This window comes from Malus domestica, chromosome 01 (assembly GCF_042453785.1).
Source record: "Malus domestica chromosome 01, GDT2T_hap1".
NCBI classification, from domain to species: domain Eukaryota; kingdom Viridiplantae; phylum Streptophyta; class Magnoliopsida; order Rosales; family Rosaceae; genus Malus; species Malus domestica.
In genome coordinates, this window is record NC_091661.1 from 20,434,997 (window position 1) to 20,462,606 (window position 27,610).

Below are 27,610 nucleotides of genomic sequence, written 5' to 3' on the forward strand. Positions count from 1 at the left end.
AACATAAGATTTTGTGGTATCCACTAGTGTAAATATCTTAAATTGAAGATCGAGTTCATTCACTGTATTCATATAGGGTCAAGGAGTGTATCTGTAAAAAAATCATCAAAATTGGAGTTAAATAACCGTTAAATCGTGATTTTTCGTTTATAACCGTAAAAAAGTTTTGTCCCGCTACTTGATCTCTGAATGTTTGTTTTTTGCGATTTTTGGCGTATGTTATCTCGAGGCATATACAAACAAGTTTGACGGTTGGATCGTTGAAATTAGTTTCGTAGAATGCGTATCTCATCAAAACAATAGATTCACTAACACTTAAAGAGTTTATTTATACTTTCATTAAGTATAACATAAGATTTTGTGGTATCCACTAGTGTAAATATTTTAAATTGAAGATCGAGTTCATTCATTGTATTCTTGTAAGGTCAATGATTGTAGCTGTAAAAAATCATCAAAATAGGAGTTAAAATAACCATTAAACCGTGATTTTTCGTTTATAACTGTAAAAAAGTTTTGTCCCGTTACTTAATCTCCGAATGTTTGTTTTTTGCGATTTTTTGCGTATGCGATCTCGAAGCATATACAAACAAGTTTGACGGTTGGATTGTTGAAACTAATTTCGTAGAATGCGTATCACATCAAGTTCAATGGTGTGTGTATATATATATATATATTTATTTATTAAGTAGCTTTAAATTTATTTATTTTGTACTCATAACACTTAAGAAATTGAATGATATGTATATTCATTAAGTAGCTTTATATTTATTATTGTAGTTCGGATCGGGATTTTGTTAGAAAAATATATTATTGTGGGAAAAAAACAATATAAGTCTTGTTTCGGCACCAAAATCTTGCGCGACGCACAAGCCACGTTGCGCAAACGTCATTTGTGCGACGTAGGTACACCTTCATCACACAAAATAACTTTGCGTGATGACAATCTTCGTCGCACAAAACTGTTTTGCGCAACAAATGTGCACCTAAGGTGCAAGTTGTTAAAATTATCGGGTCCAATTGTAAAAAATAGGCGCTTATTTTGAATTTTCCCCATTTACTTGGACAAAATGGAAAAGAGTCCTTCCTTCTCATCCCTCTCGCTCATCTCGCCCTCTCTCTCACTCCGTCTCGCGTAGCCTTATTCGCGACTGCACCCAGCCAGCCTCCTCCTCATCCTTCTCAATCCTGGTTTCAATGGTATCAATGGTATCATCCTTCTCGAATCCTGGTTTCCCTCCTGTGCACACCCACCCACCTCCTTTTTCTGCCATGGTTGCTGTGAGCGAGACTTCGATTCGCGAGACCGTGGATAACAATCTCCATAGTCCCCGCCGCTACTTCGCTCTCTGCAACAACAACAAAACCTCCATAGCCGTATCCGTTCATTCCAACAACCATATCTCTATGCTCTTTTAACTTCCGGCTCGTTCTCACCATATGGGCTCCACTTCCGCCATCTCTCTCTGCTCTCATCCCAAGGTACTTTCTCTCTCTCTCTCTCTCTCTATCTCTCTCTATCTCTCTCTCTTACTTGAATACTAAAACTCCTATTCGGTTCTCAGATTTTACTGCAGCCACAAGGGTCTAGGAGTGCTTTTTCTGGGCTATCGTGGGCAGGGCGTGGTTGTACCTGCTATCCTACCGCGAAGAAGGAGATGCTTAGCGGTAAAAGCCGCTTCTAGGCCATCCGGTGTTCGAAGAGTGTACAGAGAATCGAAGAGCGGAGGCTCATTGTCTGTTGCTCCTATCAAGCAGCTTGCTTCCTTCGTTGTTCCCGCCACCTCCTTCTTGGCCGTCACTTTTGGTACTGCTTTTGCTTTCAATTCCTTTTTGTTTTACCGTCTCTTAGGCAAAAATTTAACTTGGTTGAATGTTGGATAGAAATTAGAAAAATTTAACATGGTTAAAATGCGGTAGAAATTGGAAAACTTCAATTTGGTTGAATGTTGGATAGAAAATAGAAAACTTAACTTGGTTAAAATGTGGGGTAGAAATTGGAAAACTTTAATTTGGTTGAATGTTAGGTAGAAATGGTATTGGATTTTGAAGTTTATTCCAGCATATCGTACTGGTGTTATTGTGATCATGTATGAAGACTTCTTGACTGATAAATGTGGATGGGTTAATTGTTATGTTGTGAGAAAATTATTGAAGAAAGATTTTTATGCATTGGAACTGTTTGAGAAAATGTCTGAGAAAGGTAGTGAAGACAAAATGGAAATATCTCACTAGAGAAACCTCTACATTTTTGAGAACACTAATTATATCTAGAATCCCTCTGGTTGCACAATTATTGTTGAGCTTTTAGTAAGTAAATTTCAAGGAATCTCTGCTACTTTTCACCAATATGCTACAAGTATACCACCAATTGCCTTTGCCATTCCTTGGAAGCCAACCCCAAATTATAAATACAAATGGAATGAGCTTTCCCAATTTCAAAATGTGGAGTTCGATCATGTTGCAAAGGCAATTGAGAATGTGGGGGTCAGATGGATGGTACTACCAACTGCTTCAATCTTATTTCTCTTGGTTGATGAAAAGTCTAAGAGACAAAGTGAATGCACTATGGGCACCTATTTTGATTTAGTATGCTCTCTCGAAGGTCACCTAGAAAGCAATTTTGGTGCCTTGGCTATTGGTTTACATGCTGATTTCTATCTTTGGTTCACTCGTAACCTTGATTTTTGGCCTATTTGGGATCCGGGAGATGCATCAGAGAAAGCTGTCAAACTGATAATCTATTTTCAGTACATGGAGGTCAAGCGAATGGGTGTTTTTGTGAATCTATTTTTCCGGAGGGAACTACCATTGAAAGGTATTGATGTTGAACGGAGGGCAGTGATTGTAGTTGAACTGAAAACATGCCTTTTCACAAGTTCTCTGAATTTGAGGATTGAGGTCAAGCTATATGGGCAAGAGAAATCGTTGACGGATATCCAACTCAGAAAGAGGAATCCACATCAGGTGAACAGCAGTTGGAATACCACAGGCAAGCATTTTCATGTACAGCCCATCAAACCCACCAAAATCTTCAAATAGCATATCAAATTCCTGGTATGAGAATTAAAAAATTAGAAACATAATTAAAATAGCTATTTGCTGCATGCATAATCTGTTTATCTTTCTTTAGCTACATGCTTGCTTGAGAGTTATCAGATGAGGGGTTTTGTCTCGTATTTGCAATGCGCCTATGTCGTAAGATGCACTTTTAGGATTAATAATTGGATTAAGGCAGATTTCCAATATATAAATCATGTACCAATTGCCAACTATGACGACCTCTTATCCTTTCGAACTTTCTCTCTACCTTAGCTGGCAAGCTATTAACTTGGTGATATTATCATGATGTCAATCAATTTAATCATTGAATTACTACTTTTATTTCAAATGGTAGCTACAAGCCAACCTTATCTTCCATGTACTTAAGCTTTCAATTTGCTTTGAGAACTATTAAATGTAATGAACTTTGGTATTGCCTTTGTTCCCTTAATCTGTATTTGTTTTTTTTTCCTATATCTTCTCTGCAACCTTTTGGAGTCTAAGTGAGAAATGGCTCAATTATTATGTTTTATCACATGGCAGCTCATATTTAGAACAAAGAGGGTGTGTGGTTTTGGTGTAGTGATATTTGTATCATAATTAAACTTGTGGTTGTGTGGTTTTGGTGTAGTGAGATATGAGGAGTGATGAAGGAGCTACATAAACTGTAGCGAGCTGCATGAAGTAGTGAGATACATGAAGTAGCTATATGAAGGAGTGATGAAAAAGCTCTATGAAGGAGTGATGAAGGAGCTACATACACTGTATGTACAAAAGGGAAGATGCTTTTATCTGCACGTCTTCGAAAGAATTCAAGTTTGTATTTTTAGTGTTTAAGGACGTGTGTTAATATGTTCAAACACATATCTTAGGTTTGTAATGAATGTATTGGCTTTACCACATTGATCTTATATACATTTGTTTTTATTAATGATAATACAAAATATTCTTTAAACAATGCTCAGTGGAAATTTTACCAAAAAACATATATTTCTTGCCTCAATTTCCATTGGTATATTAATTATTGTTTAGAATTTAATTACAATATTTATTAAAAATTAAATTAAAAATATTTTTGCCAAAAAAAAAAAAAATTGGTTTGTGCGACGAAGAAGTAACTTGCGTCAGATAACCTACGTCATACAAAGTAGTTTTGCGCGACTTAGGGACATGTGTCGTGCAAAGACAGTTTGCGCAATGTAGGGATATGCTTCGCGCAAAACTACCTTGCGCGACGTAGGTTACTTCTTCGTTGCGCAAACCCTGCTTTCATTGCCTTGGCGCGACAGTTAGTGTGCGACGAAGGTTTCGTTGGGCTAATTTTTGCGCGACGTATTTTGACTTTGCGCAACGAAGGACCTGCGTCGCGCAAACTGTTTTTTGCACTAGTGTACGAATACTATTTACTTAAATTATGTTCTGTAAAATATATGATGAGGTTGTTGATGAATGAATTATTACTTAAACATTGATTAACGTACTTAATTTTTTTTGATGACACATCACATGACTTGCAAATGTCGTCTAAAATTTTGACCAATTGAGCATTACACATCTATTTATTAACAACTAGCAGACAACATATATTTTCAATCAAAAGTTTTGACACTAAATTTCCAACAGAAAAAATAATCATTTATTTATTTATTTTCTGATAGTGCTACAATATTTCATTCCGGGGTTGGTTAACTCTTAATTACCTTCGCGACGATGTTAATGCTTTGTTTACTTCATATCAATAAAGTTTTGGCCTGAGTCGCAACACAAAATATAAGTAGGTCCCAACACAAAACTTATGTGTATATAACGACTGAAATTAATTAGCTACTAAAAATCCCTTGGAACAACACACAAAAATAGTCCCCTTCAAACGTCAAGTTACACATACATAAAAATGTATTCTTATTTTGTATGATAGAAAATAAACTTCAGAAGAAAAAGAAAAAGATGAGATTATTAGGTATTTGCGTGTGGGATTATCAGGACCATGAACCGTAACAACACTCCTCTACTTGTAGAATTCCATGATCCAAAGATTAGCAGTGAAACATTCATATCTGATTCCACTAAATCCAGAAGCAGTTGCTAAGGCCATGAATTCTTCTTGGCTCCTCTCCATCCCTCCCGGGGTTTGAGTCATCATATGCAGATCAAGTTGGCCGTTGGTCCTCACAGATAGGTTAGAATCTGGCTTAATTGGGAGAAGTGCCTCCACCACGATCACTTTTCCATTGTCTGGAATTGCATTGTAACAATTTTTCAATAACTTTATGCAGTCTTTATCCAACCAGTCATGAAGTATGAACTACAAAATAGTCCCAACAAAAATGGAATTATTAGTTAAACAGAAAAGCTTCGGTTAATGATATTCATTGGAAAAAGGCTTCTCATGGTATAAAAGATCAAATAAAAAGAAAATTCCAATTTATAATATTACTTTTCTCAGGCCAAATTGAATATTTAACAAACAAAAATAATGCATCAGGAGTTTAAAAATCACCTTCAAAAAAATGGCATCCCCATTTGGAATACTTTCAAACATGTCTCCTCCTACATTTTCAACACCTGCAAAATAAATTACTCCAATCTTTTATTACGCAGAAAAGATAGAATTCAAATTATAAGCCATAATACTATAAATTTAAAGTCGTACCAGGATAAGAGGAGGCATGTTTTATAACATGAGGTAAGTCAAAATTGATGCCTTTAATATGTGGATATTTAGAAGTAATGAGACTAATTGCCCCTCCCAAATTACCACCAATATCAACAAGCTGCGTAACGTGCTCAAAACCTTTGTAGAGCTTGAGAATTCTCTTCATAACTATGGTGCTGTGGTTGAACATTGCCTTGTTGAATATTTCATTAAACCTATGGTCGACACTTGGATACTGAAAGTGGTGCATGCCATGAGCTCTGTCAAAGGCAATTCCTCCTTCAATAACTGAATCTTTCACCTGACGCCTGTCGATTTTCACAAAATTAGAGTTAGCTATAGCTACTTTAATGTTGTATTCTTAGATCTAGACTAGGGGTAGTGCTAGTTAGATTAGGAATTTTCGATTCTACCATTAAAATTTCTGATCAAATAAAAACTTTTCCATAAAAGAGAGAACTCCGGTTCTAAAATAATTTAACAGTTTCGGATTTGGAAATTTTGATCTTATCCTTGAACAAATATGGGACACATTCATGTATATACGAAGCTCATGACCAACGAATCTGGGACACATTTTGATCCTCTTCATACATACATGAACATGCCCAATTTTCAAAATGTGGTTGAGCAGCAAGTCTTGACTAAAAAACATACCAGCCTTTTAAGAAGGCCTCGTCTTGAACCATAGTCAACACAGGGGCTAAGGAAACACCATCTTCATTAGTCACAAAGTGCTTGGACACAGGGGTAAGGCTGTAGAGCCTCCGGAAACACTTGTCAAGTTTACCGTTAACAACTGTGCAGTCGAGCACGGAGTTGCTGGCCAGGACAGCTAGAAGGCGATCTAGCATCATGGGTCCGTCAGGGGTCTTGGTTCCGATGTGAGCTGCGATCTCAGATGAAGAGAGCTTCGCATTTTGACCCTCTTTTGCTATGATGTCAAAAACGCCAAGCTCAATTGCTGACTGCATGGAGAAGGACAGCACTGAAGAAACCACCAGCTGCAGTGCATGGCAGTAGCTCTCTTCTTCTTTCCTTGCTTCATCATCAAGAGGAATATCAGGAAGGCCTTTTGGTTCCTCTAGAGAAGCCATTGGACTAGTGCTTGTGCATCTAGCTAAGCTGTCTACATTGCTTTATATGCTAAAAAATCTTCGATTTATTAGGTTAAGTGTTCTGTCATTTTCATTGTTTATTGTTTTATTTTTGACTGGATTTATTTTTATTGTTTTATTTTCATACTTGATATATTATAGCTTACAAGTTGGGATTAAACAAAGTTGTCTGCGGGCATGGATTGCTTGAATAGTCAAATTAAGTAATGGGAAATAATTTTGAATGACAGTGAGCACAAGGTTGGGATGAGGATCCTCTCTGGATCCCTTTGGTAGAGATCTTAGAGATTCTCACATCATGACCGTTAATTTTAAATCGTGTCGTTAATTTTCGTTAAGTATTATTTGTGTTTAATCTTAAATAAAGAAAATTAAAATGATTTTTAGCCGTACGATATACGATAAACGATTAGGATGTGAGAATCATTAAGATCCCCACAATTTAGAATTGAATGAGATCCAAATCCACAAATTTGAATATTAAATTGAGTTTTTTTTTCAGAACAGGAGTTAAAACCATTGGTCCAAGTAGCAAACTAAAAGTCTCCAACTACCACTTCAATTAAAGTTGCGGATGAATAACTGATTCATTTGACTGTCTGTACCAATGAATGAAGAGTCGACCAAATGATGCGACGAGTTTTGTACGTTGTTACTAATCGCAAGTTTAAAATAAGACAAACGTGCGAATCTTTTTGCCTATGGTTATGTTTGGTTAAAATGATGCGTCTTTACACTAATACTGTAATTTGGACTAAATCTCACAAATGATTAGTCATAATAAATTCTTATTAAAATTATTATTTATGAAATTCGAACTTAAGATTTTTTTATTAAACTCATTATTTACGAAATTCGAACTTAACATCTTTTATTTATAATAAGTACAACTAAATCACAATTGTTGATGCACAAAACCGGAGGGGTCTTGGAACAACGTAAATCCGGCTGTGAATCTGCAAGAAAGTAAAGAACACAAGATGTATCGTGGTTCACCCCAATGTTTGGGCTACATCCACACTGATATTGTATTTCTCTGTTTGTGAAAGGATTGTGAGGGAGAGAGCCCTTTGATTGTGAGGGTGAATAGGCCCTTTTATAGAATAAGGGATCCTCACTTATTACATATTTGCCCCTCCATTTATTACATAATTATATTTGAGTCCCCGAGTATTTATACGAGATCTAAATACGAAGGCCCTAAGTATGGTACAAACAGTAGTCCCCCAAGTCTTCAGTTAAGAGAGTTTTTTGGCTGGAAACTTGAAATTCAGTCCATGTGTGGGCCAAAGTAACTAGATGTCGTCTAGAACTGAATACTCGATATGAGGCGGTGTTCAAAGTGAAATGATGCTCAACTAGAAGTAGCACATGTTGTGAGGCTGCTCGGCTTGTGGCTTATGTTGCCTTGGTTGGCTCGGCTTGTGGCGTTGAAGGTGAGGGAGTCCATTTTATAGAATAAGGGCTCGCTCCTCAATACATAAGTGATGGGTAATGAGTGATGCTCGCGGCTAGGTGGTGGCTTAGCTGGCGGCGATACTCTCTAATGATGGTGAGGGAGTCACTTTTATAGAATAAGGGCTCGCTCCTCAATACATAAGTGATGGGCTAGAGTGATGCTCGCGGCGAGGCGATTGCTTAGCAGGCGGTGATGCTCTCTGATGATGGTGAGGGAGTCCCTTTTATAGAATAAGGGCTCACTCCTTAATACAGAAGTGATGGGTGCTCTCTAATGAAAGTGAGGGAGTCCATTTTATAAAATAAGGGTTTGCTCCTCAGTACATAAATAATGGGCTAAGTCCCTCAAGTATTTTTTTATGAGGCCCAGTTGCGGAAGCCCAATATATGGTACATAGTGTAGTCCCCAAAGTCTTCAGTTAATAGAGTCTGTTGGCTGGAGACTTCAAATTGAATCCATGTATGGGCCGAAGTGGTGGTTGTTCGGAGGCGGTATTTGTATACCCTGCACTGAAGCTTTGTAGGTGAAGCTTTGCAAGTGAAGCTTTGAAGGTGGAGCTTTTGTAAATGAAGCTTTTGAAGTTAGAGCTCTCGAAGCTGGAGCTCTGTAAATGAAGCTTTCGAAACTGATTGACATGAGTGATGCTTATGAATGTTTATGTTGATTGACATGAGTGATGCTCATGGATGTTGACACGAGTGATGCTCATGAATGTTGACATGAGTGATGCTCATGAATGTTGACATGAATGATGGTCATGAATGTTTATGTATGATTGACATGAGTGGTGCTCATGAATGTTTATGTATGATTGACATGAGTGATGCTCATGTATAATTTTGTAGTACTGGACGTACTTTTGATCACCTAGTGGGTGATAATAGCGACAGGCTGCCGAATAATTTTGGAGTACTGGGTGTACTTTTGATCACCTGGTTGGTGATAATAGTGGCAGGCTGCCGAATAATTTTGGAGTACTGGGCGTACTTTTAATCACTTGGTTGGTGATAAAAGAGGCAGGTTGCCGAATAATTTTTGTAGTACTGGACGTACTTTTGTTCACCTGGTTGGTAATAATAGAGGGCCTGGATTTTTTGGGTATATGGGCCTTCGCCCTTCACATAACATTCCAGCCTATTATTTTGGGCTTGCCTTTTTTTTAAATTTATTTTTATTTTATTTTATTATTACCCTTTAATGGGGTTATACAGATATCTGCGAGAGATAAGAAAAATAAATTACGTCATTCAAAACAAAGGTTTCGACACAAAAGCTTTGACAGTTGCAGATCGTTGGTGCGTACTGCACTTACTGTATACTGGGTTGTTGCAGATCTTTTTCCATGTGCGTATTGCGCCTACTGAACGTTTTACCTTTTCCTTTCTCTTTATTTTTCTTACTTTTGGCAGATGACAGATAAGGGAATAATGCCATTTTCTTTTTTTGCGTTTGCTTTCGTTTTCTGCTTTGCTTTTGCTTTCGTTTTTCTCAGCTCACTTGATTGCTTTTGCCTTTCCTTTGCACCTTTGTTGCTTTTGTTTTTTTTTGTTTCTGGATCTTGAGGTTTGGAAAAATATGAACCAGAGTTACCCAGTTTCCAAACCTAACCAGGTTGTGGAGTGCCCATCGAAGAGCTGTGCTTGCTGCATCCACCAAATGTGGCACGAATCTTGACTGTACGATCTTCACCTTGTTGGGCTTCTCCAGAGACAAGTTCACCAGCGAAGCCAGGGTGTTTTGTTGTACAGTGCTGTATCGCGAGATAACTCACTGATTCGATGGCGGCGATTCTCCCCCTTGTAGCCGAAGCAAAAGCTACCGTTAACACGCTGTATAATGAGACACTGCAACCACACAAATTTGCACCTCTGCCACTGCCATGGTCGACTTCCCCAAATCTCTCTTTCCGAAGCGAGTCCTGAAGCGAGTTAAAGCTGAGAATAATCCTCACGCCGCATTCGCACTACTCGACTCAGTGACCCGCCACCCCAACTACAACCATTCCCCCGACGTCTTCCACCACATCCTCCGCCGGCTCGTCGACTCGAAACTCGTCGCCCACGTAGACCGAGTCGTTGAGCTGGTTCGGACCCAGAAATGCAAGTACCCTGAGGACGTGACATTGACGGTGATCAAATCGTATATGAAGAACTCCATGCCGGATAAAGCTCTGGTCGTGTTTCAACAGATGGAAAAGATTTTCGGGTGTGCGCCCGGCGTAAGGTCATACAATTCTCTGCTGAATGCATTTATTGAGTCCAATCAGCAGGACCGAGCTGAGAAGTTTTTTGCCTATTTCGAAACGGTGGGTTTGGAGCCGAATTTGCAGATTTACAATGTTCTAATCAAGATTTCGTGCAAGAATAAGCATTTTGAGAAGGCCAAAGGGTTGCTGAACTGGATGTGGGAAAATGGTCTGGAGCCTGATATGGTGACGGAGAGTGGTGAAAGTGATGGTGTTGTCTCTCGGTGCAAGAGGAAATGGAGAGAATGTCTCTTGGTTTTGCAGATCCACGATGGAGGTTGTTGATGCACAAAATCAGCGAAGACTTTGGTACAACAGAAAGTGTCAGGTTTTGTGACCTTCGCTTGGTTGCTTCGGTCACTAGTGAGGATAAGTACGTAAATAAATAGAGACAGAGAAGCAAACACAGGATGTACGTGGTTCACCCAGATTGGCTACGTCCACGGAGTAGAGGAGTTCTTATTAGTAGTGAAGGGCTTACACAAGTACAAAGGATCAAGCTCTCAATTTAGTGAGTTCTTGTGAATGATTTAACACAAATGGCATTAGGCCATATTGTGGGGGAATGACCCCTATTTATAGAAAAACTTGTAGCTTTGTCACATTGACATGTGTCATGTTATGATTGGTTCTTGATGTTGACACGTGCTGCGCTCTGATTGGCTTCTAATCTTGACACGTGTCGAGTAGTGATTGGCCTCCTGGTCGGAGGGGAACTCTTCTGGGTCCTTGACAGTATAGCGTTGGCCGGTGCTCGGTAGTTTTGGGATTGGTCAAGTATGGTACAAACAGTGCTCCCCTAAGTTCCCGAGTGAGGGAAACTCCTCGGTTGGGGACTTGCAAGATCCAATCCCTTGAGTAATCACGAAACTTCTAAGTACCGAAGTGTGGTCTGATCTTCATCTGCCCTTCTCTGGAAGTACCTTTCCTCCATCCGGGAATGGTGTACTTAGCTGATGTTGACGCACAAGGTAATGTATCAATTTCACTTGAAGTTTAGTTGTAGTTTCGGGCTTAGTCAAGTGTGATACAAACCCTATAGTAGGAGTCCCCCAAGTCGCCGAGCTAGGAGATCTGCCGAAAGAGGTGACAGACAAGGTAAGCAGTCAAACTTCCAAGTAAGCAACCCAGGATCAGAGGTTTGACTTCGGCTTCCGGTTGATTGTTCTTCTTCTCCTTATCTCTCATTCAACTGCCAGGATAAGGAGAAGCAAATGGATAAGAGATGATATGAGATACTTTTGCTTTTGAAGAAGTAACTTTCCACAGGCTTATTCTTGAACTGTGCTGGAGGGTTTTCTGGTGCCCTTCAGAGTATAAGGCCGACTCAAAAATTTGAGGGTCAAAACAAGTCCATCAAATCTAGAGTACGTTCGACCTTGATGATATGGGATACTTTTGCTGTTGACGGAATAATGAATGTGGTATGGAAAGGTGTCGTGCTGTAGTGATCTGTTTCAGCCCACCGTTGAACCTTCTGCTTCAATCTTTTGCATGGCAGAAGTGGTGTGCAACCTTTGCATTTTAATGGTCCTTCAGAACATTCCTTCATAGTGACTCATCCCCGCTTGGCAGCTTCAGTGTAAAGAGCCAATATCTGATCAACTGTCATGAGGTATTTGCCGGTGGAATTCGTGACCTTGACAGCAGTTGAGGATGAGTACTCGAGAGCAATGCTAAGTAAGCAACCAGGCAAAGGCTCCAGGCAGTCAGTTCCAAATTGGAGGTTTGATTTCAGGTTCCGACTGACTGCTCTCTTTCTCCTTGTCCTGCAGGTGTGGACAAGGACAAAGACAAAGACAGGGAGAAAGCATGATATGGGATACTCTTGCTTTCGACCCTGATGATATGAGATACTCTTGTTCTTGGTGTGGCTTATTTGCTGAGGTATTATCGGGGGGAAATAAAGCTGAGTATTTCGAGAGGTTATGTTGAGGGTGCCTTTTCGAATGCGAGAAAGGGTTGAGCATTTTTGCAGGTTTGCCTGTTCGTTGAGGAGGGAGGTCAATGTATATAGGGATTTCCCAATAACAAGTAGTAATGCTATTCCTTTACCCTTCTTGGTCACAGCAATGTAGTGGGAGCTGCCAGCTTCACGTGTTTTAATTTTGTCAGAGCACTTTGAAAAAGTGGTATGTGGTATCTGGAAAGCTGATATTACGTGTGAAGATTACAGACAAGCTTTATCTAAGGAAATCTGGCTCTCGAAGTTCTGAGAGTTGTGCCTCTTCGGTTTTCGAACAAGCAATCCCGTCGAGGATCTGACTCTCTAGATTCGGAAAGCGGTGCTACTCCGGTTTTTGAGAAAGAAATTATGTTGGGAGTCTTTTCTCGAATGTGAGTAAAGGTTGGACGTTCTTGCCAACCTGTCTTGCCGCAAAACATGGAGGTCGACACACATAGGGACTTTCCAGTTGTCAAGCAGTGGTGCTGTTCCTTTACCCTTATGGGTAATAGTAGGGTAGCTGGAGCTTCGAAATTCTCGTGCCTAAACTTTGTGAGAGATCTTTGACAAAGTTATATGTGGTACCCGAGGAGTTGATGGTGCATATGGAGATCGGTGATTGAACAGTAAGATTCACGTGCTTTCTACTTCACCAGAAATCTTCGACAGAGTGCCCGTAATTTCCGCAAAGCTGATTGTGCATGTGACAGGTGCTGACGAGGCTGAAAAAGCAGGTGCTTCTTCGATTTCTGAGATCGGCCTTCGTGGTCTCTGAGCAGCCCAGCTTTTGAGAAAGCAAACGCCTCTTCGATTTCTGAAGCTCCGTCGAGTGCAGATTTTTATAGAGGCTGGCATTAAGTTCCACAGCACACTTGAATCTCTACCAGTAGAAGCTCATTTCTTGCACTTCTAAGATCTTGATTTGTCTGACCTCTTCCTTCTTCAACACATTTGAAAATGTCTGGACCCTCCGATCGTCGTTTTGACTTGAACCTTGGAGAAGAGACAGCCACGCCTTCTCCAGACAACATATGGCGCCCATCCTTCATATCCCCTACTGGTCCTCTTACCGTTGGGGATTCTGTGATGAAGAATGATATGACCGCTGCAGTGGTGGCCAGGAACCTTCTCACTCCCAAAGATAACAGACTACTTTCCAAACGGTCTGATGAGTTGGCTGTTAAGGACTCTCTGGCTCTTAGTGTTCAGTGTGCAGGTTCTGTGTCTAATATGGCCCAACGCCTATTTGCTAGAACCCGCCAAGTTGAATCATTGGCTGCTGAAGTGATGAGTCTCAAACAGGAGATTAGAGGGCTCAAGCATGAGAATAAGCAGTTGCACCGGCTCGCCCATGACTATGCTACAAACATGAAAAGGAAGCTTGACCAGATGAAGGAATCTGATGGTAAGGTTTTACTTGATCATCAGCGGTTTGTGGGTTTGTTCCAAAGGCATTTATTGCCTTCGTCCTCTGGGGCTGTACCTGGTAATGAAGCTTCAAATGATGAACTTCCAATGCCTCCTCCTTCTGGGGTTTTGTCAAGTACTGAGGCTCCGGATAACCACCCTCCGGTGCTTTCTCTTTCTGGGGCTCTACCGACTGCTGAGACTTCCCCTAAGCAACCTTTGTGAAGGCTTCCTTTTGTTTGTTTATTTTGACTCATGTATATGTACATATTTGTGGCTTATCGAAAATATTAATAAATAAGCTTTGCTTCATTTCAACATATTGTGTTAAATACACCAAAGCCTTCTTCATAAAGTTCTTTGAATTTTTGCTTTTGTTGAAACCTGTATTGTTGAAGCTTTGTGAGTGAAGCATGTAGTTTGAGGTAGTGTTCCCTTAATTTCCCGAGTGAGGAAAACTTCTCGGTTGGAGACTTGAAAAATCCAAGTCACTGAGTGGTTGTGAGACTGCCGAGTGTCAAGGTGCAGTAGCATATGGTGGGAGTCCCCCAAGTCTTCAGGCGAAGAGAGTTGCCGAATGAGGTGTCTAGCTAGTAGTCAATGTCATGAGTAGGAAAACTTCACTTGTTTCTTTTCGAAGTGGTAACCCAGGGCTCTTTCTTCATATATTGTTTTTTTGTTATGAAGATGTGTTAGGCCCAAAGAAGTGGAGGCCTAGGCCCTTTTTTTTTTTTTTTTTTTTTTGTTTTTGTTTTTTTTTTTTTTTTGTCGACTGAGTGGGATGTTTTCAGCTGAATCCAAATAGGGGGATGTTTTCAGCCGAATCCAAGGAGGGGGGAAAGCATGACTCATCATCATTTGTCATGATGTTGTTCCCACACTTCATCATCATTTACTACTTTTCCTTTTCTTCTTTCATAATATGCCATCAATGTGTTTAATTTTCTTTTGCTTTGCCTTTCCTTTTTGGCTGGAAAGATTGCCATCTTTCCTCACAATCGGATTTGCTGCAGTCTTGTTGAAGGAAATGTGGGTGTTGGAGCTAGGTAAACCAAGGAGGGTGTCTACGTAGAGGGAGTGGTAGCTCTTCAATATAACACCATTTTCTGTGGCTCAAATCGCAAAACCATCTTCATAAAAGTTGTTCCTTAGCTCGTGAACTACAACATATCCGAATTGGAGATCCATCGGAGCAGTACAACTCCAGAAATTCAGGTATGATGAGTGATTGTTCGTCATTTGTATATCAACGCGTCAGACTTGTTGTGAGCTTCAAAAACTCCATTTTCTCTTGCTCAGATCAACATACTTTCTTCATCGAAGTTGTTCCTTAACTTGTGAACTACAACATATCCAAAATTGAGATCCCTAGGAGCTGTATAACTCAAGAAATTCAGGTATGATGAATGACTGGTTATTATTTTTCTGTCAACCCGTCAGATTTGTTGTGAGCTTCGAAACTCCATTTTCTATTGTTCAGATCAGCATGCTTTCTTCATTGAAGTTGTTCCTCATCGTCTCTTTCATAACATATCAAAAATTCAGAATGAACTAATGGTTAAATATTTCCAGATCTTCGAAACATCACAGCAGCTTCGAAATCTGCAAGAATCCGACTGTCATGCTTGGAGCTTCAACACTTTAATTTCCGTCGCTCAAACAGAAATGGTTCCTTCTTGAAAGTTGTTCATATGCTCAAAAACTATAGGGTGTCCAAAATTCAGCTCCATTGGAGAAGAGCAGAGGTTGCAGAAATTTGATAGATGAAAGGAGGCGGAAGAGGGAGAGAGAGAAAAAGTCTCTTGGGTTGGATTTCTATTTGGGGGAAGATTCCAATTTTTGTAGCACCTTCATTATTGATGAATTGCTTGTACTTTTGTCCATTAAGAAACCTGGGACTTTGGCTTGTTGTTGGATCTATTATAATATGTTTGGGAACATATATAAGTGAATAAATAAGAAGGAAGATTTTGGGCCCTTGTGGGTGTAAAACAAAAAATGTTTATGTTTACCCAAGTGTTTTTGTACAAGTTCAAGGGCATCTTGGGTTTTGTGAACAAAATTTGTTTATTTGGAGCAAGGTTTTGTGTTGAAGCTTTCTAGGTGAAGCTTTGATGGTGAAGCTTTGTAGATGAAGCTTTGTAGATGAAGCTTTCTAGGTGAAGCTTTTTTAGGTGAAGCTTTGTAGGTGAAGCTTTTTTAAGTGAAGCTTTTCGGGTGGAGTTTTTTGGGTGAAGCTTTGTGGGTGAAGCTTTTTAGGTGAAGCTTTGTGGGTGAAGCTTTTTTAGGTGAAGCTTTTTGGGTGAAGCTTTTTGGAGGTGAAGTTTTTTTTTTTTTGGGTGAAGCTTTTTGGATGAAGCTGTTTTTTTTTTTTTTTTTTTTTTTTTTTTTTTTTTTTTTTTTTTTTTGAGTTGGCTAAATTACCTCTTTATTGAATTCATTGCCAAATGGCCTTCATTACATAGGATGCCGAACGGCTATAGCTCAACACTTGTACATCGTGAGTCTATTTGTAGTAGTACTTCAAGTGATCAGCGTTCCATGGATGGCCAAGGGTCTTGCCATCGGAGCTTCTAAGTGTGTAAGAGCCAGGGCGACTGATGCCAATGACTTCATACGGTCCATCCCAGTTTGGACTAAGTGTGCCTTCACTCGGGACTCTGTCGCAGAGTAATCTTTTCTTTAAGACCTAGTCTCCTATTTTGAAAGAACGAGGCTTGACCCTAGAGTCATAATAGTTGGAGATGCGCTGCTTGTAGGCGACATTCCTCAAGTGAGCTTGGTTTCTGTGTTCCTCGACTAAATCCAAGTTGAGGGTGAGTTGTTTGTCATTTTCACTTTGAATGTAATTCTGGACTCGGAATGTTGCTTGCTCGAGCTCAACAGGGACAACCGCCTCTGTGCCAAAGGCAAGTGAGAATGGAGTTTCTCCTGTTGAAGTCCGATATGAAGTGCGATATGACCAAAGAACTTGGGGTACAAATTCTGGCCAACAGCCTTTAGCTTTGTCCAAGCTGGTTTTCAAAGTGCGCTTGATTATTTTGTTGATGGCCTCAACTTGTCCATTAGACTGGGGATGAGCTGGAGAGGCAAAACATAAGTTGATGTTGAACTTAGAGCAGAACAACCTGAACTTCTTGTTGTCAAACTGTCGCCCATTGTCAGTGACTATCGCATTGGGAATGCCGAATCTACAAAGGATGTTCTTCCACACGAAGTCTTCTATCTTTGCCTCAGTAATGGTTGCCAAGGGTTCTACTTCGGCCCACTTTGTGAAGTAGTCCACTGCAACGACTGCGTAACAGACTTTGCCCTTCCCTGCCGGCATTGGGCCGATCAAATCAAGTCCCCACTGGGCGAAGGGCCAAGGGCTGATCATAGGAGTAAGAGGCTCTGGAGGGGAATGAGGAATAGTCGCATATCGTTGACATTTGTCACATGAGCGGGATACTTTGATGGCATCCTGGTGGAGTGTTGGCCAGTAATATCCTTGGCGAAAAGTCTTGTGTGCTAGGGACCGAGATCCAGCATGATCTCCACAGACTCCCTCATGTATTTCCCGAAGGACGATTTCCGCCTCGGCAGGCGTAAGACACCTTAAGTATGGCAGGCTAAAACCTCGCTTATAGAGTTGATCATTGATGATCAGGTAGCGGGTAGACTTGTATCGAATTTGCTTAGCCTGGACTTTATCATTTGGGAGGGTGCCATGAGCAAGGAAATTATAGATCGGGGTGATCCAACTATCCCCCTGTTGTAAGTTGCATACTTCTGCGGCCATGGTGCTTGGTGTTGCCAACAGTTCGACATGAATTTTTCTTCCAATCTTGTCTTCCACAGCTGAGGCGAGGCGAGCCAGGGCGTCTGCATGACTGTTTGCCGCTCGAGGAACTTGGGTGATCTGGTAGTGGAAGTGCTTGAGCAAAAGTTGTGTTTGCGCAAGATATGCTGCCATGGAGCTGTCTTTAGCATCAAAGTTGTTGGTAACCTGGTTGACCACCAATTGGGAGTCACTGAAAATATCAATTTGTTTAACCCCGAGGTGTTTGGCCAAACGTAATCCTGCTAGAAGGGCTTCATACTCGGCCTCATTGTTTGATGCCTTGAATTTGAAACGAAGAGCATACTCCATTGCTACTTTGTCGGGCGTAGTCAAGACTAGTCCCGCTCCACAGCCCTGTTGGTTGGATGAACCATCAACATACAGACTCCATGCTGGGGTTGTTGGTTCTATCTTCTGAGCTTCCGGGGGTAATGAAGCCACTGCTTCAGGTGTAGAAGCAATGTCAACCGGATATGTGAAGTCGGCAATGAAGTCTGCCACTGCTTGGCCCTTCTCAGCTGGCTTTGGTTGGTAGGAGATGTCAAACTCACCCAACGCTATTGCCCATTTGATCATTCGCCCTGAAGTGTCAGGACTTTGGAGTATCTGTCGAAGAGGATAATTGGTAAGCACGATGATGGAGTGCGCTTGGAAGTAAGGGTGGAGTTTTCGAGCAGACATGACCAATGCTAGAGCTAATTTCTCAATGTTGGAGTATCGTGTCTCCGCATCTTGTAGGGCCTTGCTAGCGTAGTAGACGGGCCGTTCGACACCACTGTCCATTCGAATAAGAACAGAACTGACTGCTGAAGCCGAAACCGATAGATAGATGATGAGAGTGTCACCAACTTCTGGTTTGGAGAGCAGAGGGGCTTTACTCATGTACTCTTTGAGGTTCCTGAATGCCTTGGCACATTCCTCCGTCCATGTAATGTACTTCTTATTTCCCTTGAGTGCTTTGAAGAAAGGAGCACATCTGTCTGTGGCCTTAGAGATGAATCTGGTTAAGGCTGCCACCTTGCCAGTAAGGCTTTGGATGTCTTTTGAAGTTATTGGCTCTTTCATGTCGAGGATTGCTTTGATCTTTTCAGGGTTAGCTTCAATGCCTCGTTGGCTAATCATGAAGCCTAAGAATTTGCCAGAGCCCACGCCGAAGGCACATTTGTTGGGGTTCAACCTCATTCGATACCTCTTTAGAATGGTGAAAGTTTCAGATAGGTTGGTGATGTGTTGGTCAGCATGTTTGCTTTTGACTAGCATATCATCAACGTAAACTTCCATGTTCTTCCCAATTTGTTCGGCGAACATTGAATTGACCAGTCTCTGATAAGTTGCTCCTGCATTCTTTAGGCCGAAAGGCATGACTTTATAGCAATATAGTCCCCTGTCAGTAGTGAAGGCCGTGTATTCTTGGTCTGAGGGGTTCATGAGGATTTGGTTGTATCCTGAATAAGCGTCCATAAAGCTCAGGAGTTCACACCCGGCCGTAGAGTCTATAAGCCTGTCAATAAGAGGAAGAGGGAAACTATCTTTCGGACACCCTTTGTTTAGGTCGGTGTAGTCAACACACATCCTCCATAAGACCTTTTGAAGCGAAAGACTTTCTTTGGTCGGATTTTTCCTAACAAGGACCACATTTGCTACCCATGTCGGGTAATTGACTTCGCGGACAAAGCCTATGCCTTTGAGTTTTTCAACTTCTGCTTTCATTGCCTCGTATCGTTCAGCGTCATAAGATCTTCGCTTCTGTCTCACCGGCTTGATCTTGGGGTCAATACTCAAACGATGACAGATGACATCGGGAGAGATGCCTGGCATGTCCTCGTATGACCAGGCGAAGACTTCAGTGTTCTCTTTCAAAAAAGATATCAATGCTAACCGAAGGGGTGGTGACAATGTGGTGCCAATATTCACCATGCGGTCTGGATGATCTCTTGAGATAGGTACCTTCTCCAACTCTTCAGCAGGTTGGGCTTGCTGGGTGAAAGAGTCATCTCGAGGATCATCGGGTTGATTGTTGCTATCAGGAAGATCCAAGTTCGCTTCATCTAGGCTGGTCTTTGTGACTTGGTCATGTACAAACAGGGTTTCCTTGGGTCCGGGCAAGTGTTGTTGCTTAACTGAAGTGTTGTAACATGATCGTGCACTAAGCTGATCTCCTCTGATGTAGCCGTTGCCATGGGGGGTTGGAAATTTCATCAACAGCATATGCGTGGATACCATAGCCTTAAGATCATTGATGCCTGTGCGCCCAAAGATGACATTGTATGCCGTTAGGCAGTCAACCACTAGGAAGTTAGTGGTAATGGTAGCCGTGTAAGGGCCTGTACCAATAGTAAAGGGTAAATGTATGCTCCCTAAGGGTTGCACGATATCACCGGAGAAGCTTATCAGAGGAGAAATCGAGCGATCGAGCAAGTGTTCAGCTACACTGAGTGCCCTGAAAGCTTCGGCAAACATGATATTGACCGAAGCCCCTGTGTCTACGAGGATTCGTCGAACATCAAAGTTGGCTATGTGAGCCTCCACGATCAATGGGTCGCTATGAGGGTAGATGATGCCTCTTTCTTCCTCAGGGTAGAAACATACCGGATCCCAGTTAGGCTTTTGATACTTCCCTCCCCTGATGTCTTCCACGTGAAACACTTGGTGACCAGGCCTCAGAATTCGTTCACTGTTTTTCATGGCCCTATTGGAAGATTCAGATATGGGTGTGCCGCCGCTTATGGAATATATGACATTCACCTGGCGTTGGTTACGGTTATCCCTTTGAGGGTGAAGAAGGAATTGATCAATTTTTCCTTCTCGTGCCAAAGCTTCAATACGATCACGGAGGATGATACATTTCTCGCTATCATGGCCGTTATGCTCATGGTAGCAACAAAACATGCCCGCGTTATTCGGGGGCGTGTAATCTGGGTGCCTCGGCTTTGGCTTTGGTATCAGGTGAGCTGTGCTGGGGTAAATGGCCGCGCATGTGGCATTCAAGGGCGTGTATGTCTCATACCTTGGGGTAGGGGGTATCTTGACGCGGGTTTGACCCACTGCATTGACTGCCTGGGGGCGAACGTTATTGTGGCGATACCCTTGGTTATCGGGATAGTGTCCCTTACTCTTTTTACTGAAAGGAGAGTGGTGAGGATGGAAATCCTTCCTCTTGCCTTGAAATTGATATGTCTGTTGATTCGGTGAAGCATTATGCAAGGCATGGGGAGGTGCCACTGCTGTTTGGAAAGTCGAGGTCTTCTCATTTAGGTGAGTCTGGCTTCCACCTCCCACTTGTTGATAAAGGATGGTTGTAGGGGGTTTCTCCTGATATGTCTTTGCCTCGGCGGAGGCATGGTTATAAGCCTGCGCCATCACCTCAGAGTAAGTCTTCCAAGTATTGGCATTGATCATGTATTTAAAGAAACAATCACGTAGGCCTGCCGTGAAGGCTTTGAGGGCAGTCTTGTCGTCTGCCTCGGCACACCGGGAGTATTCATGGCTGAAGCGGCCAGCATACATACGTAATGACTCGTCTGGCTTCTGGCGGATAGTGTACAAGTCATCTGCAGAGTGCAAGCGATCGGTTTGGAAAATGTGTTGGGAAACAAATAGTTTCCTCAATTCCTCAAATGAGTCTACCGTCTCAGGTGTAAGACGACAATACCAATTTAGAGCTCCACCAGAGAGGGTGGAGGGGAAGAGAAGACATCGCTCTTCGTCGGTGTGCATCCGGTATGCCATGGTGGACTCAAAGAGGTTAAGGTGCTCAATCGGGTCCTCTTTTCCAGTATAAAGTTGCAAGCCAAGCTTTTGCTTTGTCTTTGCTTGAAGGGGGGTGTTGAGGATCCTCCTTGTAAGAGGGCCAGGCCTGGGTTGGTTCCAGTCAGGTATTTCAGCCTGACGTTCAGCCTTCAACTTGTTTACTTCCTCAAGAAGTTGTAGGACAAGGGGGTCCTGAGCGGAGTTATGTGTCACTGGAGCTTTCTTTCGTAAATCTCCATCTCCTCTTGGAATTAGGAAGGTTTGATCAAGGGCATGTGATTTTTCCCTGGACTCGCTGTACTGGCTTCCAGGGTATGTCTGTCGGAACACCTCTGAGTCCCCTGTACCCTCATGTCTCTCTAGGACTTGTTGCCCCTTCCCCAAATTGGTGGCCGGCTTGGGCCGTGGCAAGGGACCGAGTCTCTCAGAAATCCTTGGGTCATTAATCTTTGAGCTTATATGGATGGAATTCTCTCGACGTTGCTTCAGGAAATCCCGACAATCGCGAAAGACGGCTTTCGATCCTTCTGCCCCTTCAGCAAAGAGGTGTCTCCCTCCACTTCTCATGGTTCGGGTCGAAGCAACTGGGTTAAGAGAAGCCTCATGTTGATTATCAAGTCGAGGGGTAATCTGTTCCCTATCAGGGATATCTATGTCGAATGCATGTGACCCTCCATGTTGGAGGGCACCCAGTTGATGGTTGACTTCCACGGGGGCAACAAGCTCGCGTGTCTGAGCTTGCCTAGCTTCGTGGAGTGTCTCGAAGAGCTTCTCATATTGCTCCTAGAGGACCTCATTCCTCATTGCTATCTTGTTGTTCTGAGCTTCCAACTCATCGACTTTAGCTTGAAGAAGAACTCCTTTTCCTTCCTTCTTTCGTTGTTTCGCACTATGTGCAAGAGGGGTGTCATTCTGTGTGCTGTGGCTTCCTTCGCTTCCCATGTTGGAGAGGGATGCCTGGTCAAAAGAAAGTGTACGAATGATAGAAACCAGCTTGACACAGCTAAAGAGAGTAGGAATAAGTGTCGTTTCCCACAGACGGCGCCAAATGTTGATGCACAAAATCAGCGAAGACTTTGGTACAATAGAAAGTGTCAGGTTTTGTGACATTCGCTTGGTTGCTTCGGTCACTAGTGAGGATAAGTACGTAAATGAATAGAGACAAAGAAGCAAACACAGGATGTACGTGGTTCACCCAAATTGGCTACGTCCACGGAGTAGAGGAGTTCTTATTAGTAGTGAAGGGCTTACACAAGTACAAAGGATCAAGCTCTCAATTTAGTGAGTTCTTGTGAATGATTTAACACAAATGGCATTAGGCCATATTGTGGGGGAATGACCTCTATTTATAGAAAAACTTGTAGCTTTGTCACATTGACATGTGTCATGTTATGATTGGTTCTTGATGTCGACACGTGCTGCGCTCTGATTGGCTTTTAATCTTGACACGTGTCGAGTAGTGATTGGCCTCCTGGTCGGAGGGGAACTCTTCTGGGTCCTTGACAGTATAGCGTTGGCCGGTGCTCGGTAGTTTCGGGATTGGTCAAGTATGGTACAAACAGTGCTCCCCTAAGTTCCCGAGTGAGGGAAACTCCTCGGTTGGGGACTTGCAAGATCCAATCCCTTGAGTAATCACGAAACTTCTAAGTACCGAAGTGTGGTCTGATCTTCATCTGCCCTTCTCTGGAAGTACCTTTCCTCCATCCGGGAATGGTGTACTTAGCTGATGTTGACGCACAAGGTAATGTATCAATTTCACTTAAAGCTTAGTTGTAGTTTCGGGCTTAGTCAAGTGTGATACAAACCCTATAGTAGGAGTCCCCCAAGTCGCCGAGCTAGGAGATCTGCCGAAAGAGGTGACAGACAAGGTAAGCAGTCAAACTTCCAAGTAAGCAACTCAGGATCAGAGGTTTGACTTCGGCTTCCGGTTGATTGTTCTCCTTCTCCTTGTCTCTCATTCAACTACCAGGATAAGGAGAAGCAAATGGATAAGAGATGATATGAGATACTTTTGCTTTTGAAGAAGTAACTTTCCACAGGCTTATTCTTGAACTGTGCTGGAGGGTTTTCTGGTGCCCTTCAGAGTATAAGGCCGACTCAAAAATTTGAGGGTCAAAACAAGTCCATCAAATCTAGAGTACGTTCGACCTTGATGATATGGGATACTTTTGCTGTTGACGGAATAATGAATGTGGTATGGAAAGGTGTCGTGCTGTAGTGATCTGTTTCAGCTCACCGTTGAACCTTCTGCTTCAATCTTTTGCATGGCAGAAGTGGTGTGCAACCTTTGCATTTTAATGGTCCTTCAGAACATTCCTTCATAGTGACTCATCCACGCTTGGCAGCTTCAGTGTAAAGAGCCAATATCTGATCAACTGTCATGAGGTATTTGCCGGTGGAATTCGTGACCTTGACAGCGGTTGAGGATGAGTACTCGAGAGCAATGCTAAGTAAGCAACCAGGCAAAGGTTCCAGGCAGTCAGTTCCAAATTGGAGGTTTGATTTCAGGTTCCGACTGACTGCTCTCTTTCTCCTTGTCTTGCAGGTGTGGACAAGGACAAAGACAAAGATAGGGAGAAAGCATGATATGGGATACTCTTGCTTTCGACCCTGATGATATGAGATACTCTTGTTCTTGGTGTGGCTTATTTGCTGAGGTATTATCGGGGGGAAATAAAGCTGAGTATTTCGAGAGGTTATGTTGAGGGTGCCTTTTCGAATGCGAGAAAGGGTTGAGCATTTTTGCAGGTTTGCCTGTCCGTTGAGGAGGGAGGTCAATGTATATAGGGATTTCCCAATAACAAGTAGTAATGCTATTCCTTTACCCTTCTTGGTCACAGCAATGTAGTGGGAGCTGCCAGCTTCACGTGTTTTAATTTTGTCAGAGCACTTTGAAAAATTGGTATGTGGTATCTGGAAAGCTGATGTTACGTGTGAAGATTACAGACAAGCTTTATCAAAGGAAATCTGGCTCTCGAAGTTCTGAGAGTTGTGCCTCTTCGGTTTTCGAACAAGCAATCCCGTCGAGGATCTGACTCTCGAGATTCGGAAAGCGGTGCTACTCCGGTTTTTGAGAAAGTAATTATGTTGGGAGTCTTTTCTCGAATGTGAGTAAAGGTTGGACGTTCTTGCCAACCTGTCTTGCCGCAAAACACGGAGGTCGACACACATAGGGACTTTCCAGTTGTCAAGCACTGGTGCTGTTCCTTTACCCTTATGGGTAATAGTAGGGTAGCTGGAACTTCGAAATTCTCGTGCCTAAACTTTGTCAGAGATCTTTGACAAAGTTATATGTGGTACCCGAGGAGTTGATGGTGCATATGGAGAGCGGTGATTGAATAGTAAGATTCACGTGCTTTCTACTTCACCAGAAATCTTCGACAGATTGCCCGTAATTTCCGCAAAGCTGAGTGTGCATGTGACAGGTGCTGACGAGGCTGAAAAAGCAGGTGCTTCTTCGATTTCTGAGATCGGCCCTCGTGGTCTCTGAGCAGCCCAGCTTTTGAGAAAGCAAACGCCTCTTCGATTTCTGAAGCTCCGTCGAGTGCAGATTTTTATAGAGGCTGGCATTAAGTTCCACAGCACACTTGAATCTCTACCAGTAGAAGCTCATTTCTTGCACTTCTAAGATCTTGATTTGTCTGACCTCTTCCCTCTTCAACGCATTTGAAAATGTCTGGACCCTCCGACCGTCGTTTTGACTTGAACCTTGGAGAAGAGACAGCCACGCCTTCTCCAGACAACATATGGCGCCCATCCTTCATATCCCCTACCGGTCCTCTTACCGTTGGGGATTCTGTGATGAAGAATGATATGACCGCTGCAGTGGTGGCCAGGAACCTTCTCACTCCCAAAGTTAACAGACTACTTTCCAAACTGTCTGATGAGTTGGCTGTTAAGGACTCTTTGGCTCTTAGTGTTCAGTGTGCAGGTTCTGTGTCTAATATGGCCCAACGCCTATTTGCTAGAACCCGCCAAGTTGAATCATTGGCTGCTGAAGTGATGAGTCTCAAACAGGAGATTAGAGGGCTCAAGCATGAGAATAAGCAGTTGCACCGGCTCGCCCATGACTATGCTACAAACATGAAGAGGAAGCTTGACCAGATGAAGGAATCTGATGGTAAGGTTTTACTTGATCATCAGCGGTTTGTGGGTTTGTTCCAAAGGCATTTATTGCCTTCGTCCTCTAGGGTTGTACCTGGTAATGAAGCTTCAAATGATGAACCTCCAATGCCTCCTCCTTCTGGGGTTTTGTCAAGTACTGAGGCTCCGGATAACCACCCTCCGGTGCTTTCTCTTTCTGGGGCTCTACCGACTGCTGAGACTTCCCCTAAGCAACCTTTGTGAAGGCTCCCTTTTGTTTGTTTATTTTGACTCATGTATATGTACATATTTGTGGCTTATCGAAAATATTAATAAATAAGCTTTGCTTCATTTCAACATATTGTGTTAAATACACCAAAGCCTTCTTCATAAAGTTCTTTGAATTTTTGCTTTTGTTGAAACCTGTATTGTTGAAGCTTTGTGAGTGAAGCATGTAGTTTGAGGTAGTGTTCCCTTAATTTCCCGAGTGAGGAAAACTTCTCGGTTGGAGACTTGAAAAATCCAAGTCACTGAGTGGTTGTGAGACTGCCGAGTATCAAGGTGCAGTAGCATATGGTGGGAGTCCCCCAAGTCTTCAGGCGAAGAGAGTTGCCGAATGAGGTGTCTCGCGTGTTACTAATTTGTCAAAGTAACGAATCCTTGTTTCGATGTCACACATTCGTATATGCTTTATCTAAAAATATTTCCAACTTTTGTGTGTTTGATGCTGCATGCTATTGACTAGACAAGATCAAGTGCAATTAGTAGCTTTTCTCTCTTTTTCATCTTTTCTTTGGTGGAATTGCTTTTCGTTTCCACTAATCAGCCTGAGTGGATGCAAGATAACACCTTTCTCTATAGCTCAGATTGCAAAGTCGTCTTCATGAAAGTTTTTCCTTATCTTGTGAACTACAACATATCCAAATTTGAGATCCATCGGAGTAGTACAACTTCAGAAATTCAAGTATGATGAGTAACTGTTCATCAATGTTCTGTTAATCCGTCAGACTTGTTGTGAGCTTCGAAACTCCCTTTTCTCTTGTTCAGATCAACATACTTTCTTCATCGAAGTTGTTCCTCAGCTTGTGAACTACAACATATCCAAATTTGAGATCCCTCGGAGCAGTATAACTCCAGAAATCCAGGTATGATGAATGACTGGTTATTATTTTTCTGTCAACCCGTCAGATTTGTTGTGAGCTTCGAAACTCCATTTTCTCTTGTTCAGATCGGTATGCTTTCTTCATTGAAGTTGTTCCTCAGCTCGTTAACTACAACATATCCAAATTTGAGATCCCTCGGAGCAGTATAACTCCAGAAATCCAGGTATGATGAATGACTGGTTATTATTTTTCTGTCAACCCGTCAGATTTGTTGTGAGCTTCGAAACTCCATTTTCTATTGTTCAGATCGGCATGCTTTCTGCATTGAAGTTGTTCCTCATCGTCTCTTTCATAACATATCAAAAATTCAGAATGAACTAATGGTTAAATATTTCCAGATCTTCGAAACATCACAGCAGCTTCGAAATCTGCAAGAATCCGACTGTCATGTTTGGAGCTTCAACACTTTAATTTCCGTCGCTCAAACAGAAATGGTTCCTTCTTGAAAGTTGTTCATATGCTTAAGAACTATAGGGTGTCCAAAATTCAGCTCCATTGGAGAAGAGCAGAGGTTGCAGAAATTTGATAGATGAAAGGAGGCGGAAGAGGGAGAGAGAGAAAAAGTCTCTTGGGTTGGATTTCTATTTTGGGGCAGATTCCAATTTTTGTAGCACCTTCATTATTGATGAATTGCTTGTACTTTTGTCCATTATGAAACTTGGGACTTTGGCTTGTTGTTGGATCTATTATAATATGTTTGGGAACATATATAAGTGAATAAATAAGAAGGAAAATTTTGGGCCCTTGTGGGTGTAAAACAAAAAAGGTTTATGTTTACCCAAGTGTTTTTGTACAAGTTCAAGGGCATCTTGGGTTTTGTGAACAAAATTTGTTTATTTGGAGCAAGGTTTTGTGTTGAAGCTTTGTAGATGAAGCTTTCGAGGTGAAGCTTTGATGGTGAAGCTTTGTAGATGAAGCTTTC

General features: G+C 42.0%; 2 protein-coding genes and 2 long non-coding RNA genes across 6 annotated transcripts; 3 read left to right on the forward strand and 1 right to left on the reverse strand.

The window, feature by feature from the left end:
* Positions 1–947: 947 nt before the first annotated feature.
* Positions 948–3,997, forward strand: LOC108172469 (uncharacterized). 3 transcript variants are annotated; one of them, XR_011582563.1, is made up of 4 exons: positions 948–1,479; positions 1,563–1,804; positions 2,708–3,054; positions 3,671–3,997. It is a non-coding gene; the product is annotated as an uncharacterized lncRNA (long non-coding RNA). The 3 variants fall into 3 exon arrangements; XR_003772041.2 differs by having other exon boundaries at positions 2,749–3,054; XR_011582560.1 differs by lacking the exons at positions 948–1,479; positions 1,563–1,804 and having other exon boundaries at positions 1,812–3,054.
* Positions 3,998–4,877: 880 nt separating this feature from the next.
* On the reverse strand, positions 4,878–6,823 carry LOC103439452 (cathecol O-methyltransferase 1-like). The gene is made up of 4 exons (XM_008378016.4): positions 6,353–6,823; positions 5,693–6,003; positions 5,540–5,604; positions 4,878–5,344 (listed from the first exon to the last, which is right to left on the reverse strand). The coding sequence occupies exons 1-4, from the start codon at positions 6,790–6,792 to the stop codon at positions 5,048–5,050; spliced, it is 1,113 nt and encodes a 370-aa protein (XP_008376238.2). The 5' UTR covers positions 6,793–6,823; the 3' UTR covers positions 4,878–5,047.
* A 3,328-nt stretch (positions 6,824–10,151) lies between these two features.
* LOC114826153 (pentatricopeptide repeat-containing protein At3g09060-like) lies at positions 10,152–10,802 on the forward strand. The gene has a single exon (XM_029106096.2). It carries the CDS (start codon positions 10,152–10,154, stop codon positions 10,800–10,802), a length of 651 nt encoding a protein of 216 aa, XP_028961929.2.
* Positions 10,803–14,955: 4,153 nt separating this feature from the next.
* LOC139197302 (uncharacterized) lies at positions 14,956–27,431 on the forward strand. Its single transcript, XR_011582564.1, has 4 exons — positions 14,956–15,084; positions 26,573–26,670; positions 26,754–26,851; positions 27,027–27,431. It is a non-coding gene; the product is annotated as an uncharacterized lncRNA (long non-coding RNA).
* Positions 27,432–27,610: the final 179 nt, after the last annotated feature.